At 36.8% G+C, this 17,579-nt stretch overlaps 1 protein-coding gene across 3 annotated transcripts in view; it reads left to right on the top strand.

The window, feature by feature from the left end:
• Nucleotides 1–15,952, top strand: part of KIF27 (kinesin family member 27) — an 80,034-nt gene extending 64,082 nt beyond the window's left edge. For all 3 annotated transcript variants that reach the window (XM_053923518.1, XM_053923521.1, XM_024560096.3), the window contains 4 exons: nucleotides 5,262–5,468; nucleotides 6,979–7,177; nucleotides 8,562–8,726; nucleotides 12,786–15,952. In XM_053923518.1, coding sequence (XP_053779493.1) covers nucleotides 5,262–5,468; nucleotides 6,979–7,177; nucleotides 8,562–8,726; nucleotides 12,786–13,270 — 1,056 coding nt within the window. In that variant the 3' untranslated portion in view covers nucleotides 13,271–15,952. The remainder of the gene's footprint in view (nucleotides 1–5,261; nucleotides 5,469–6,978; nucleotides 7,178–8,561; nucleotides 8,727–12,785) is intronic.
• The last annotated feature ends 1,627 nt before the right edge of the window (nucleotides 15,953–17,579 follow it).

Here is a 17,579-nt window from a genome sequence, read left to right on the forward strand (position 1 = left end):
TTGTACCAAAATGTCCTTAGCCATATATAAAGGCAAACTCTCTCCACATTTGTTTTTGGTAAAAATATAAACACAGTATTCATTCATAAGTCAGATGTGTTCTTGGGATAATTTATTATCTGGTTCCTCATTCATTCACCTAATTACCTTTTAGGATTTAAGTTTATTTTTCTTTAAATGGTACATATTATTTTCTTCTTATGGAGCAATTATCAAATCATTAAATTATTTTTTTAATTGTTGACACTGTTACAGATGTCCCCCATTTTTCTACTCTTTGCCCCCTTCCACCCATCCCCCACCAAGGCCTTCGCCTCACTGTCGTCTGTGTCCATGGGCTATGCATACATGCAGACACGTTGTTTGACTAATCTCTTCCAGGCCCTCCATGGTGGTTAGTGATTGCACAGAGAAATAAAATGTCTATAGGACTTTTCTTTTCAAAATGACTCCCTCAGGATACTTTATAAAATGGCTTTTAAAAATAAGTATTCTTTGACCTTCCACTGGAATAGATTATTACATACCATTTCCCTGAATTTCAGAAAAGAAGTTCTGGAAGTCACTGTATTCTTTAGGTAGATTAAAAGTACTGACATTATTTTTCTTGAAATGCTGGGGAGAGAAGTATAAAAAAATACTTGGGTTATATAACCAAAACATAATGGAACTATTTTTTCTCTTCTTCCTCTATTAACTCATTCATTAGACACTTAACTGAGTTTAAACTGTGTGATATATACTGTGCTAAGCAATCAGGACATGAATACAGACAAGACGGTCTGCCCTCAAGGAACTTAAAGTTCAGGTGACATCCGCCATATGTGCAGGTGTATATATATATATTCAAATGTCACCAAGTCCCAAATAACTTCTTACCAGAGATTTGGATCCCTCCCCCCCAAATAATATGTTATTTGGGTAGTTCAAAGAACCACTAGATTTTCTGACAGGTATTCATCATATTTTTCCCTACAAAGGAAATCTCTGGCATATGAAAAAAATGTTATGTTGCTACCATTTTTAATGCTTATATATTTCCTCCAATGATGTCGCATAGAAATCTTATGAAATGCTTCATGTCCTTAAATCTATACTACTTTTTTTAAATGACATACTGTTTTATCCCTAGAGACTTAAATCTGATTACTGGTTCCTTTTTTAATGTTTTATTGATTATGCTATTACAGTTCCCCTAATTTTTCCCACCTTGGCCCCCTTTGGCCCCCTCCACCCAGCACCCACACTCCTTCAAGCAATGCCCACACCATTGTTCATGTCCATGAGTCATGTGTATAAGCTCTTTGCTTGGCTACTCCATAGCATCCCCATGGCTATTCTACCAATTTGTACTTTTTTTCTTTTTTAAATATATTTTTTTATTTTTTAGATTTTTTTATTTTTAGAGGTGGAGGGAAGAGAGAAAGGGAAACATTGATGTGAGAAACATCATCAACTGGTTGCCTCCTACACACCCCCAACTGGGGACCTGGCCCACAACCCAGTCATGTGCCCTGACTGGGAATTGAACCAGTGACCTTTCAGTTCGCAGGCCGATGCTCAACCCACTGAATCACAGCAGCCAGGGCTGATTTAGTTCTTAATTTATCCTGAATCTATTTTTCTTTCCCTCCTAGCAATATATTGTTTTAATGGATCCTTGAAGGAACATCAGAGGGTCTCCAGATCTCACTGATACATAATATACATGTTAAGAGCTGGGGAGGGAGATACATGACAAAACTGCTAATCCTGTGGGCTGAGGCGTTGAGTGTAATCCCTGGTGATCAGCATTTGCTGTCTGACCTTGGGATGTTTCATAACTTACCTAAGCTTCTGCCTCTTCCATTACACTGCATAGATTTATTGCAGGGATCAACGACTATATGTTATACATGTGTATACAAACAGTGCACTGTGTAGCAAAGCAAGCACTCAATAAACATTCTTAAAGTTTAGTAGTTCATTAGGCTCAAACACAGCAGGTCCTTGAATGATGTCATTTTGTTCAAAGTCATTTTGTTAATAATGCTTTTTCTTAAATTATATTTTATTGCTTATGCTATTAAATTGTCCTAATTTTTCTCCCTTTGCCACTCTCAACTCAGCAAGCACTCCCCACTCTCTCAGGCAATCCCCACACCTTTATGTCCATTGGTCATGCACATAAGTTCTTTGGCTACTCCGTTTCCTACACTGTACTTTACATCCCCATGGCTATTCTGTAACTATCTATTTGTACTTAATCCCCTCACCTCTTCACCCATTCCCCCATACCCTCCTCCCATCTGGCAACCATCAAAACGTTCTCCGTATCCATGATTTTGTCTGTTCTTACTGTTTGCTTAGTTTATTTTTTAGATTAACTTGTTGATATGTATAAGTCCTTTATACATTTCATATAATAATGGTTTGGTGATGATGAACTCCTTTAATTTTTTCTTGTCTGGGAAGCTCTTTATCAGCCCTTTAATTCTGATACCTTTGCTGCGGAGAGCAATCTTGGCTGTAGGTTTCCGCATTTAATGACTTTGAATATTTCTTGTCAGTCCCTTCTAGCCTGAAAAGTTTCTTTTGAGAAGTCGGCTGACAATCTTATGGGAACTCCCCTGTAGGTAACTAACTACTTTTAAGATTCTCTCTTTATCTTCAACCTTTGGCATTTTAATTATTATGTGTCTTGGTGTGGGCCGGTTTGCATCCATCTTGTTTGGAACCCTCTGCTTCCTGGACTTGCATGTCTTTTTCCTTCACCAAATCAAGGAAGTTTTCTTTCATTATTCTTTCAATAGATCTCCAATTTCTTGCTTTTTCTCTTTTCCTTCTGGCACCCCTATGATGGATATGTTGGAACACTTGCCGTCCCAGATGCTGCTTACCCTGTCCTCATTTTATTGGATTCTTTTTTCTTCTTGTTGTTCTGATTGGTTGTTTTTTGCTTCCTTATGTTCCAAGTCATTGATTTGATTCTCAGCTTCACCCACTCTACTGTAGTTTTCCTGTAAATGCTCTTTATTTCAATTAGTGTATCCTTCACGGCTGACTAGATCTTTTTTATGCTCTTGAGGTTCTCACTAAGTTCCTTGAACATCCTTATGACCAGTGATTTGAACTTTGCATCTGATAGACTGCTTTTCTCCATTTTGTTTAGTTCTTTTCTGGAGTTTGATCTCTTTCATTTGGACCATGTTTCTTTGTCTCCTCATTTTAGCAGCTTGTTTTTCTCTTATATTTTTCTCTTTTCTATGTATGAAAAGAGAAAAAAAACATATGTTTTTCTCTTTTCTATGTATGAGATAGAGCTGCTATAACTCCCTGTCTTGGTAGTGTGGCTTAATATAGCAGGTTGCCTGTAGAGTCTAGAGGCACTGCCTCTCCTATCACCCAAGCTGGGTATGAGGCTTCGAGTGGGCTGAGTACACCTTCCTCTTGTAGTTGAGCCTTCGTTGCTGTTGGCAGGTCAATGGGAGGGATTTACCCAGGCCAGTCAGCTGGAAGGACTGGCTGTGACCACTGACCACCACCTCTGCCCTCCATGGAGATCAGCTGTGCAGGGGCAGGGTGGTGGTGCCCGATGTGGTCTGTAGCTGTTCACAGGATTTGCAGGCTCTGAGGTTTGCTGGGTGGTACAGGCCAGCATCAGCCCCACCGTGTTCTGCCTAGAGCCACCCAACATGAGGTATACAAAGCAACCTGCAGATTGCTGCTACTTGTGCTGGGCTTGGAGGTTCCTAGGCAAAGCCAAGCTGTGAACCCTGGATGGCTGCTGCTAGTCCTTGGCCTGGGGCCACTTAGCAAGAGGTATGGGAGCTGGGGACTCAGTGAGGCTATTGCTTGTTTGAGAGGATTTAGGAAGATGTGAAGCATGAGACAAGATAAGCCATTCATATGGAAAAGCCATTGTTAACAGCTTGGGTGGACTGGTGAGTTGGGTGGGGCAGAGTCTCGGGGTCTCCAGGGCAGGGCAAGGGGCAAACAGCATAAGCTACGTTGATGTATTCTCACATATGGCACCCACCTGCTGTCTCTATGGCTCTGTGGGGGAGGGTTCAGAAAAGGAACAATGACCTCTGCCTGCCTTTCTGCCTGGGAGAAAGCTGTCCCTCACTTCTCACTCTGAAGCCAGACACCTCAGTTCTTCCCTGTATGCCACTGGTGCTTTTCATGCTGCTACCTTGGTGCCGGAGCTCAGAGATAGTGAGTCTGAGTAATTCTGTGTGTGGGTCCTTTAAGAGGAACTGCGTGGGAATCCCACAGTTTCTTCCACTCAGTTCCTGCTAGTTTTTATAGCCAGAATTTATGGGGACTTACCTTCTTGGCACTGGAACCCTGGGCTGGGGGTCCTGGTGTGGGGCTTTGACCCCTCATTCCCACGATATCCCTCCTGAATTTTTCCCCATCACATGTGGGTGTGGGGCTAGCCTGTCCCACATCTCCACTCCTCTTACCAGTGTGGGTGGATATGGTTTTTTAATTCCATAGTTGTTGGACTTCCCTTCATTTCAATATGTAGCAGTCCTGAGTGATGGTGGTTCTATAGTTTAGTTGTAATTTTGATGTGGTTGTGCGAGGAGGTTAGCTGTGTTTACCTACGCCTCCATCTTGACTGGAAGTCTCACTGCATTATAATGTTGATGAGGACAAAAAATCAGTTCCAGGCTGGGGCCACTATCTGTTTGCCATTTGCGTGTTTTCACATGTCTGTGAAGGTTCTCTGTGGACTCCCGTTTCCTTCCACATCCCAACGTTCTGCACATTAGAAGATGTGTGTTCTACATTGTCCCAGTCTGAGTGAGTATTGGTGTGGGTGTAGCATGTTTTACGATGGAAAGACATCGAGTGTGGGTTTCCACCTTACACCGTAAGCTGCAAGGACATGCTCTGACCACCCATAACTCTGAACTGGAATCAGCAGGTTGGAAATCATTATCTCATTTGTTTTTATTAATCTTTCTTAAATGTATGTAGAGCTGACATTTATTTCAGTGTTTAATGTTACGTGTTTGGGTTTTTATTTAGAGATTTGGTGATGTTTTCATGGCCAGATAGACATATGCCGTAGGAACTTAACTCTTGTTTGTATCAATTAGTGTATGGTAAAATTGGTTTCATTATACATTGTTTTGCTTACAGTTGCAGTTTCCAAGAATCTATCAATGACGTTAAGTGTGGACATACAAGTACATTAGCAAATAAGTATGACAAAGTCCAAGTTATACTATTTCATTTAAAAAGAGTGATTTCTGTTGTATTATGTCTAGGAAGAACATGTTCTTTTCCAACTTGAAGAAGAGATTGAAGCTTTAGAAGCTGCAATTGAATACAAGAATGAAAGTATCCGAAGTCGCCAGAACTCGCTCAGAGCTTCATTTCAAAACCTCTCTCATAGTGAAGCAAATGTCTTGGAAAAACTAATTGGCCTGAATCCTATTGAGATTAGAGCTATCCTTTTCAGATATTTCAATAAGGTTAGTTTTTGAGGGATAGAGGATTTTCTTCTAAATAAGGGCCAAGATGCTTATATATCTCACGTTTGTTTAGAATCTTTAAGGAAGTTGAAAGCCTTAAAGATTTGTTCGTGTAACTTCAGATTTAAGCTTGATTTCTCTTTATAGTACTGCACACTATCAGTAGAAAGCTTTGGGTTATCTGAATATATGCACCTAACTTTGTGTGGTTCTTAAAGTTGAAGGGCCTTCTGTAAGAAGAGCTTTTTGAAATAGTGTTTAAAATAAAAGAATTTAAGCTATATTTCTGTCACTACTTCTTGATATTTTTTAGATTTGGATGTTGCTAATCAGTATTAATGAAAAATTAAGGGCCTCCAAATTTGGGTTCCCTTTCCTTCATTGCTGTAGGATAGGGGTACATTTACTTTTTCATCATAACCTGTGAATTGATATGGAAATGAAGTGATACATAACTGGCAAAGACAGTAATAGATTTTAGCATTAACCTGAATGTGCTTAATATTAATTAAAATACTTTATTTTTTATACGTATTTGACAATTTACTGATCCAGAGATGTTTCTTACCATGGAGAACTATATCTTTTCTCTAATGTATTCTCTTACAATATATATTATGAAGTGTTAAACAAGTAGATAACTTTTTTCTCTGAAAAGTATATACAGTTTAAGGGAATATCAGACACTTAATGAACAGTAAAAACTGAAGTTTTAAAATAAAGTCCTAATTCTGTTAGACAAGTGAAATAAAGATGAAAAATTAATGGAAATGTTATACACAGCCCTCCTCTCGGATAGTTCCTGTCAGTAGAAAGCTGCTGTTATGGATGAGAGCGTGTCCTGTCGCTGGGCGTGGAGGGCAGAGAAATGGTGGGGTACTGTCCGAGGCTTGGATGTAGGTAACTCTTGTGTGGTGTTCTAAGATCAAGTGTTCCTAACCTAAAGCATCCAGGCCAAGGTCAGTGGGTTTTCTGATCCTGAGAACCATTTGGAGAAATGAGTGTTTTTCTAAAAAGGTCATTATTCACAAGCTCCGTGACACAGTCAGTTTTACTTCATATCAATGCAGAGAATAACCCAGTGGACTAAATGTACAATCTAAAACCAAACTCTGTATTTAGAGTTTAAAAATTCTGTCACTTATCTATAACACCCATTTTGGATTTAACATGGGGGAATTATCTAGGTGTTACAAGCTTCTGAATCTACTTATAAGAGAAACAGAATTACAGGATTTTAAATGTAGATTAGGGGATTATAAATGTCTAAGAAATGTTGGAGGGGTGATTAGTAGAGCAACATTATGCTTAAATAAAATTACTACCAATTCAGAATCCTAACAAATTCAAAAGGCTGTTAGGTTATTCTGTGGGTATGTTACAAAGCATTTGCCTAATTATACCATGGTGATTAAGGAAGTTTATCTTATGAAGCCTAACAAAAGTAGATTAATGTATTATATCAGGCTATCTAAGACACACTGAAGAAGTCAAAACATGTATTTGCTAGGTGGTTAATTTGCGAGAAGCTGAACGAAAACTACAGTTACAGAATAAAGAAATTAAAATGCAGATTCTGGAGCGGGATAATATGGTTCGTGAGTTGGAATCTGCACTGGAACATCTGAAATTGCAGTGTGACCGGAGACTAACCCTCCAGCAAAAGGAACATGAGCAAAAAATGCAGTTGCTGTTACATCATTTCCAAGGTATCTCACCTGGTGTCAGCTCTGTAGAGATGATGAGTAGGAGGGGGATTTGGGAAGGAACATAGAACAGCATTTGATCACTTAAAGTCCAACATGTATCAGTAGTTAGTTGCTACTGATACATGTTTTTGTGCCTTCTGTGTTTTGGTTAGCACATGTTGTCATTGCTGCCTTTGATGTAGGGTTATTCATGCTTGAAATGCCACCCCTTGTGTTGGTCCCCAGGGCCATACAAAAGAACTGCTGCAATCCTGTTAGTTTGTTGTTGGTCTAGTGTTTATACAGAGATACGGTATGACTTTTGAAGTTTTTCATAACAAAGTTGTATCTGAAAATGTTAACAATTTATAAATTTTCTAACTTCAGTTGAATATGGGATATAAAATTAAGTTTGTTTATTTGATATCCTTTATGGGGATTTTTATTTATGATGTTATTTACTTTGAAGTATCTTTTAAAACAAGATGATGGGTTAATTACACAGGGTGGGGCAAGAGTAAGTTTACAGCTATGAGTATGTGAAAGTTTATTGTTTTATCATTATTAATTAATTATTGTTTTCTTTTCCATATGAACTTTAAACCTTCTTTTGCCCCATCCTGTAAATAGACAAATACACTTAGGTAAAATTTACAAAACAGCCAATTATAACAAAAGAAAATTACAAACCAATGGGACCATTTTATAAATTTACCAGTAGGAAGAGTAGGTCTGAAAATCTGTATTTTCTGAAGGTTACTGAATTTTACCAGTTTTAGAAAATACCCCAGCGGGGACATTTTTAGATATTTAAAAATATTAATTAGAAGTTTTAAGTTACTCTATTGTAGCATAAACTGGAATTTGCCTTATGCTATTTCCTCCCCTTTTGTGGTGTTTTCCTTTGTAATTTTATCTTTCTAGGGTCTTTTAGCAGGTTTTTTTTTTTTAATTTGGTGCGTTCTTTTTTTTTGGTTGTATGTTTTCTGGGCCTATAAACTTTAGGCTTCTGGTTTTTCATATACCCACTATTCCTGATTATAAACTTTAAGATACTGATGTAGCTGATGGACAGAGTTCCAAATGTGAACTTTTTATAGAAAAATCCTTCTGTTGTTCTAAGGATAAATCTAGTTAGTAGCTACTCAGAACGTGCTTATCAATCATAAAAATGTGGTAGTTTGTAGGGGTTAGGGTAGAGAAATTGACTAAGGCACCAGTCCTGCTTTGAAATATTTTACAGGCAGAAGAATCCAAATTATAGATGAAAACAGATCCATTCAGGTGACGGTGACAGATATAATAGTAACATACTTCTGACCCTTTAAGTGTGGTCTGGGGGCTATGTTAAAACCTAATTTTCAATCATTTAAGCTGATTTTAAATATAAATTTCTGTTTTCTAGAGCAAGATGGGGAAGGCATTATGGAAACTTTAAAAACATATGAAGATAAAATCCAACAGCTGGAAAAAGATCTTTATTTCTATAAGAAAACCAGCAGAGATCTTAAGAAGAAACTTAAGGAATTGTTAGGGGAAGCAATTCAGAGGCGACTAGTACCATCAGAAAGTAAGACATTTAGTGCTACTTGTCATGCTGTTTCTCTAGCACTTGATGAAGTTGATCTGCTCTGTATGTTAGCTTTTCCCAATTGACTTGGTTATTTAGGATTGGGTATGTGCCTTCTGTTTGACTCTGTAAATAAAAGTAGTTCTCTAGTCTATGTGTACGATAGAAAGAACCATAGGAATCATGAAGGAATGAGTAAGTATGTATGTGTGAAGGGAACTGCGTGTATTGATTGCCTGCCATGTGCCCTGGGCTTTTGTGTTCCCTGACTTAAAATAACCCTATAGTCTAAGATCGCTGTTGCTTTCCTATTTTATAGTAAATGACACCTTCTGATTATCACACAAAAATGTAAAATAAATAGAGAATAATAAAAGTAAAGGTAAAATAATATTATATGTATTTCTAAAATCAGTCAGGTCTTTTTCATACCATGACCTCTGGAAACTCAAAAATATAATAAAACCCAGTGTTGAGACAAAAGATGTTTTCTTGCATAACTATGCATAGAGATGCAGAAGTAGCACCTTCCTAAATGAAATACTAAAACATGACAGAATACTTTGCAAAAGTGAAAAGCGCCATGATTAAAATGCACTCTTTGAGCCTGCCAACGAGGAATTAGTATTTCTGAAAGAACGTAGTCTACATTTTATAAAAGAATTGGCCTTCCTTTTACAGAAAACAGAAGATTTCTAATACTTTAAGTATGGCTTATGAAATTTGATTTTACAGCCTTTTAGAATATAACTATTTTGCATCTATAAAGAAAACTGCTTAAAGATGGGTACAACAGAAGACCAGTGAAAAATTATATATGTATGGGTAATGAAAAGTTTATATGTTGAACATGTAATGCAAGCAGAATAGTTTTAAAATTTAAAACTCAGTAATATTTTAGAAAAGTAGGTCTAGCCCTGGCTGGTGTGGCTCAGTGGACTGAGTGCTGGCCTGAAAACTGAAAGGTCGCTGGTTCAATTCCCAGTCAGGGCACATGCCTGGGTTGCAGGCCGTGTCCCTAGTTGGGGGCATGAGAGATGCAACTGGTCAATGTCTCTCCCTCTCTTTCTCCCTCCCTTACTTGTCTCTAAAAAATAAATAAATAAATAAAATCTTAAAAAAAAAAAGTAGTTCTAATGCTACCTTATATTTATGGTATATATAATTTACACATATTTTTACAAGTAGTGCCATTTAACCCTCAAACTCAAGGTAGGCCAGTGTCTGCTAACCCTGTTTTTAGAGGAAGGACTTGAAACTTACAGAGGTCAAGTGACTCATGGACAGAACAGTAATAAGAATGTGGTCTAAGGTCCTTCATTTTCTGACTCCTGGTTTAGTATCCTAGGATAAAAGTTGTCTTAGGATAGAGAAGTGATGCAAACACACAAATCCAGCCAAAGTGACTAAACTTTCTGATTCTCAATGTAGTATTGCAGAGGTACTTACTAATATAATTAAAACATTTACTTGAAAACTCCTTGCAGCATATAGCTGAACCTTTTATTTGAAACACTACTTACAAAATATCACATGTAAAAAGATGTTAAATAGGAAATAGAACCATCAGCATAAGGTCGTTTTAGCTTAAGCCCACTTTCAAATTTAAGATATCTGACATTAGATGTCTAGTGTTTAAGTGCCCATGTTTATACTACTACATCTACTAGACACCTCTTAAAGTGACCATATGCTGTGGCGGAATACAGGTTTAAGAAACTTGGATCCTCATCCTGCTCTTTAAGGAGACAAACACAAAAACCTCTAAGTTAAATAATCTTGGAGTTGTGTAAAGTAATAATGACTCCAATCTGACCAGCTTTCTTGGGAGAGTTAGTCTTGATAATAATGTTGAAAATATTATTTCAGCTAGTTTGCTTTTCTGCCTAGAAACATCTTAAATACTTTTTTTTGCTATAAAAAGTGATAGTCATTACAGAAAAATCTTAAAATATAGGAAAAAAACACCCATAATTCTACCTAGAACTATTAACATTTAGTATAAATCTGGTCAGTATTTCCCCCATGCTTTAAAAAAAAATGCAGTTGGAGTCATATTGGGGATATAGCTTGTATTATATCCTATTTCAAAATGTTACTCTAATATAATGACATTAAACAAGATTTGTTTGAATTATACAATATGGCAATTTATAATTCTGAGTTGCCTAAAAAGTACTATATGCTTAATAATCAATACCCTAGTTAATATATAACTGTCTTATATTGAGTTCATTGGTTTTTGATAGTCTTTTCATTGTCTGCCCACCAGCCTTACATTTATCTTCTTTGATTATTTTTAGCAGTTTCAAGGGCATGAAAATTAATTTTTGACCGAAATACTATAGTTACTTCTCGGTCATGCCTTGTATAGTACATCTGTTTTCTAACATATTTTGTGAGGATAAAGTCAGTTTATGTGGACACACAGTCTATGCACTTATTTAAGTATTTAAATCTGCATCCTTGTATCAATTCAAATCACTATAAAACTGCACAAGGAGCAGTAGAATCAGAAGGCCTGGGTTGAAATCCTAATTTCTTATTTTACTAGCTTTGTGACCTTGGGTGAATTAATGTTTCTCTAATTTGTTCCCGAATGGTAAAATTCTGGAAGAGGGAAACTTTCTAAGAATCTGAGTGGGCTCGGGAGTGAGCTTCTCTAGTGAGCCCCTCCGTGCTGTTTCCCATATGGCCCCGCGACCTGGGCATCAGGATTGTGAAAGGATTCCTATTGACTCTCCTGTGAAGCACACGGTGGGAGCCACAGTCTGTGGTCAGCTTTGTGAGGAGCTGCTAGTTCTGTGTGAGGGAGGATCTGTGCCATTTGCTAGTTCAGGTTTTTTTGTGAGAGAATTTTAAAAACTAGAAAATCAATTATGTTTTAAGCCAGGGGTCACAAACTAACACGCCTGCAGGAGCCAGGGAAGCCCAAGTGAGCAGTGGTGAATGCCGCCGTTGTCTAGGCGGGCAGGGACAGCTTTGCTCCAGGTGCTGTTGCCAGGCAGAAACTATCAGTTCTCTTTTTTCCTAGAAATGTCATGTATTTATTTTTTTATCATTACCCAAGGAAATTTTTTTCATTGCTTTGAGAAGGGAGAGAAACATGATTGGTTGCCTCCTATAAGTGTCCAGACCAGGGATCAAACCCACAACACAAGCATGTGCCCTGCAGGTTTGGGAATCAAACCTGCAACCTTTTGGTCACAGGGCAACACTCCAACCAGCTGAGCCACGCTGGCCAGGGCTGGGTCATATATTATTTTATAAGCTAAGTAAAAACTGTCTGTGGGCCAGATTTGGCTTGGGAGCTGCCATTGTGCAACCTCTGTGTTTAAACTTGGTATTCATAGGACTAGAATGTACTAATCATGTGTCAATATATGTTAAAGTTGGTATTTTTCATTATAATAGGTCCAATACCTATATGGACTTCCCTTAAGCAAGTTTTTGTCTTTGCTATTAGATGATTCTATGATTTGAGGACCTCAAAGCTGTGCTCCAGCAGGGTATCCCCCACTGAGGACCTATGCTCCCATCTCTATTTTGATAGAATCCCAGAGTATACTCAGAGAGCACAACGCTCCTATCATGCTAGGGGTGCTAACGAAGACTATTTTCATGCATGTAATGCCAAGGCCTGGAAGAGTCACTGGAGGTAGGGGCAGAGACAGTATTCTCCAGTAATGGTTTTACGTAGCCAGGATTTGGGTGTCGTCACCAGTGGAAAGCTCAGTGGAGGGCAGGTGTGGAAGGGCACCAGGGAGGCCCAATCAGTGCACTCCTGTGTTTCCAGGGAGTACCAAAATCACTAGCAGACTATTTCTCAACTTTGTTCCAGGAATGAAAAGTTCTCAGTTGTTCATATGCAAGATGCCTTGAAGTAAAATAAGAATAATTCATATTCACACTTCTATTTGTCTAAGAAGTAATTTAACAAAAAAAAAGCTGAAAGAATTTATATTGAGTAATAATAATGTTAACTATATAGGCTATCATGACCAAAATACCTCTGCTTTTGAGGAAATATCTAATTTTCTTTTCTTTTTGGATTTTTAGATCATGATGCTGGTGATGGAGTCCTGAATACAGAAGAAGCAGGCGTGGTTTCAGAAGAATTAAAATGGGCACCTAGAACTGAAAGTATGAAATTAAGTGGAAGGGAAAGAGAATTAGACAGTTCTGCAAGCAGCTCAAGAACACAACCAAATCCTCAGAAGCTCTGGGAAGATGGCCCAGAATTACCTCCAATTTATAGCTCTTTAGCACCCACTAGTGGGCATTTGTTAAGCAATGAGGATAAAACAGAAATAGAGGAAAATCAGTTTCTAAAACCTCACAGTCAACCATCATCCCAAATTCAGCCAGTGGGAACTGTGAGACAGCTTCATGGTGTCATGCCTGTAAAGCTGTGTCGCAAAGAGTTACGTCAAATTTCTGCCCTGGAACTATCATTACGACGGTCCAGTCTTGGGGTCGGGGCTGGTTCTATGACTGCTGATTCCATTGAAGTGGCTAGGAAACCTAGTGACTTGAAAACTTAGGTAGTTATTAATAGAACTTTTAATTTAGTGTATGTGTAAAATTCCTTTTTCTAACCTGTTAATTAAAGCTTAAGCTCGCTGGCTCTTCCTTCAAGAAAAATGAAGAAGAGGAGGAAGGAATCCCTACTCCTTTTGTGTAATATGTATGTGTAATCTTCCATAGTACATTTGGGGAGTTTTAATTTGCTTTTGCATAATAACCAAACACACATTTTCCAATACTATCAAGTAACTGGACATTTAAATATTTTCACTTACAAATTTGTCTAAAGTTCTTTTCTAGGCATATTTGAAGAAAAGACTAAGAATAGAATAATAAACAAATATCCATCAAATGTATATTATAATGTATATTATTGTAAGTATAATATAATAATTATATCTTATAAGTTATCGTTTTCAAATACAATTATATTTTTGTTATTTTGAAAGATCCAGTTAAGTATTGCTGATGGCAGAGGGAACGCCCCTGCATATGTATCAGCATAACTGAAAACCTTTGGCAAAATGAAGTCTGTGGGCTAAGGCAACTAGAGGTTGGTGGATTAGGATTAATTTATGGTCCTCAGAGCCCACAGAGGTTGAATGACCAGTCTTGATTTTTTAAACATGGTCTCTATTCTTTTTCTGGAATTGTTTTTAGAATATTATATTATTGTTTGCTAATATTATGGAATATATGTTTTCATTTCTTTCCTGCCCTGTCTGTTTAACATCTCTCTCTTTATGCTACTAAAAATGGGAGAAAAGGGTGCAGTTCTATGGAACAAGGAAACAATAATAGAATAACACTAAAGCATTCTAACATTTCAAGGAAAAGATAACCTGATTGCATGGACTGTACCTGTATAGCTTGAAGTCTAGCCAGAGGATATTTCCGTACACCCGCAGGCAGGCCTTACACAGGCCAGACTACATTGGGGCTGTATATATGTAAATGAAAAATTTTCATCAAAACTTTTTTGGTCTAAACCTTATTATATAATATAAACTTTATTTGGAATTATGAACTAAACATTGATTTGCCCAACATAATCCAGTTTGTACTTTTGTACCATATTTCTCAATCACAGAAAACATCCCCTTATAATGACCAGAGAGGTATTTTATTAAAATTTTTTCACTTATGTTATTTTTGTTACTTGTTGAAACTCACTTGTAAAATAAAGTTGTTCCTTAAATTAATTAATGTTTGGGTGGGGCAGTAGCAAAACCACCCTTACTTACAGACCTACTCAATTAGTCACCCGTGACCTTGCAGACTCCATTTTTTCTTATCTGATGTTGCTACTAGTTTTTCTTTTGACCTTTTCTTTGTTGCTGTTGGCCCTGACAATCTTTCCTAAGGCCCAAACTGTTGGAGTAGGATCCCTTGGTCCCACAGCTAAAAACCAGTTCCTATAGAAACAGAAAACCAAACCAAAACAAACTCCTAAATTGGTGAGTAGTTTCTGTATCTCTTAAACATGGTACTAAAATTCATTTAAATTATGAGTTAAATGACTTCTGTGGACTTACCTGGGGACTGAACCACAGTTTATAACCTCGACCCAATGAGAAACTGCTTCAAACAATGAATTTACAAACTACCTTGGAAATTTTATTTTTAAGAGGGATATTTGAAGTCAGATTCTGGTTTTAAGTGAGTTTCCTTTTTTTGCCTTTGGTTTGTATGATATATATTTAATGTATATCACACGTAATGTAAATATAAATATATAATGGCCAAAGGCCAGTACCTTAACAAAACACAGCAATTATATATTTATTAATAAATACATACTTATTAATGAAGTTCCCAATTGTAAATTCCTTATATGATTAAGTAGTAATTTAGAAATAATTCATGTAAGAATGTATTCTAACGCTGGAATTCTGCTTGTCCAAGAATTGACACATATTTGTTTTACCTCTGAAATACAAACACATTTTCTGAAATGTGTAAATGTGTTTATTTTGTAGTAGACAACAAAATTTATATCCAACCAACAATGATTAGATTTGATAGTGCAAATGTCAACTGACTTATAAATAATGGAGGTACAGTTTTTTCCTTCCTTCCAGTTAAACATGTGTCTTTTTATGCTATGATAGAGTTCATATACATATACAAATACACAGTAATATCCTGAATGATATGTCCTAGACGTGAACTTCTTGTCATTCTAATTTAGTCAGTTCCCTCACAGAGGAAAGAAAAATTAAGGCATCTGCCCAAGGCAAGTCAAATTATTTTTTTACATATACTACTAATAAATTTGTATTTCTTTAAACTGTCGGTCATTGTGTTTGCCTTTTTGCATGTATATAAAATGTTTATCATTTTCTTTTGTGTTGTTTGTTACGGGTTTTCCCCCCACTTATATCAGAGCATTTTAAAGAAAACGTTTACATGTGAAAAGCACTAGTTCCTTCCCTAACTCCAAAGTGTTATAAGTAAAGTGTTGGAGAATTCTGTAAGTATGGGAAACTGTGGGCAGTAAGAATATCAGTGTAGGTGCTTTAATGTTTATTTTCTTTTGCTAACGGGTTTTTTGTTGTTGTTTTTTTTTGTTCCACAAGTCTTCATATTTTCATGAACTCAGGCTCCAAGGAGTCAGCTAAAATACACATGGACTTCAACAATGTGAACGTGATTGGAACATTGTTTGTGTTAGTCCAGATCAATAAAGTGATAATGGATGGGTGTCTTTTATTAAATAAATAAATAAATAAATAAATAAATAAATAAATAAATAAATAAATAAATAAAGGTCTTACACTAAGTCTTAGAATGAATTTCTCAGGAGTCAAATCCTTCATGGGAGTTTGGTTTGATAGTCATAGATTCTCATGCATTAAATGCAAGTGTGACATGTTTTGCTCTTACAGTTATTTCCTCAGGCACATACTTGCGACTTTTTAAAACACTGGATTATCAGTATTTGAATGCTCAGTGTGTACAATATCTGTAAACTCATGTCCACAATCCCTCTTTCAACCTCGCTGGCATTTTCAGAAATATTCATTATATATATATTCTACTTTTAAACTTATTACAGGCTGTGGCTGCCTTCATTAGTACCGATAACATTCTTCTACATTTATATTTTCAAAAATTGAAAGTAAAGGTGGAAATGAGATCCTTCTACACAATAAATACCTCAAATGCATTGGGTATGTTGTATTTTTGAGCTCATAGGGGCAGTAGTGTTCAAAGGGTGCAGTGGTGGGAGACTCTGCCCTACAGGGAGGAGTATTTTATCACTGTCATTGTTTACTTTGATCCTGAAAATGAAAAGCAGATGACTTTTTCCTAAGTTTTATCATTTTTAAATGCTCTGCAAACAATGCATCCCCTGTCGCCTGTGCCAGGGGTGACTGCTTCCATTCCTTGCTCCTGGAATGCAGTGTGTATGTACATGGCACCACGTATGGGAATGGTGTTTGATTTTCATACTGACCTACATGTTGACCCCAAGAATACCACAACATGGAGTTAATTAGAGCAATAAAAATTACAGAAACCTCAGAAAAACTAAGTTATATTGACTTTAAAAAAATTCCTCAGCCAAGGATATGTTTATTGATTTTAGAGAGAGAGAAACATCAATGTGAGAGAGAAACATGGATTGGCTGCCTCCTGTACACGCCCCAACTGGGGATCGAACCCGCAACCTAGGTATGTGTCCTGACCCATCAAACCCACAACCTTTTTGGTGTATGGGACTATGCTCCCATACTAACTGAGCCACCCGGCCAAGGCATAATACTGGCTTTTGATATTCTGCATAGTTCTTATTTATCTCTTATATTTTTTCTAGGAATTTCCACAATCAATTGCACTATTTGAAATGCTAGCAGTGTAATTTACTTGAACCTACATATACTGACCTAGACTTAGGTATTAGGTTCCACTGGTGAATTATCACACACAGCTCTACGGAGTGATCTCTATAGAACTTTACAAGAAAAATACAACAGTGTCACATACTTTGTTATAATAAGATCCTTATATTCCCAAAGAATAAAACCATTCACACAAAGAGTAGAAAAATATTTAAACATTTAAAAAATTTTATATATACTGGTGATTGTTGGAAATTTAAAGCTGTTTATTAATACTTGTGTAATCAAAGTCGAACAGAAGAAATACATTTAAAAATAATATTCATATATTGTATTACTGTGTTTTCAAGCTTATTATAGTATATATAAAGCAAGGTGTAATTTTTCAAGTCCACAGTGGGAAATGTTAGAATTTATTTAATCTGAGGGGTCTTTTAAAAGAACTACTTCTCTGACCCCAACCCCCTCTCCAATTACCACC

Source organism: Desmodus rotundus, chromosome 1 (genome assembly GCF_022682495.2).
Source record: "Desmodus rotundus isolate HL8 chromosome 1, HLdesRot8A.1, whole genome shotgun sequence".
In the NCBI taxonomy this organism is placed as follows: Eukaryota; Metazoa; Chordata; class Mammalia; order Chiroptera; family Phyllostomidae; genus Desmodus; species Desmodus rotundus.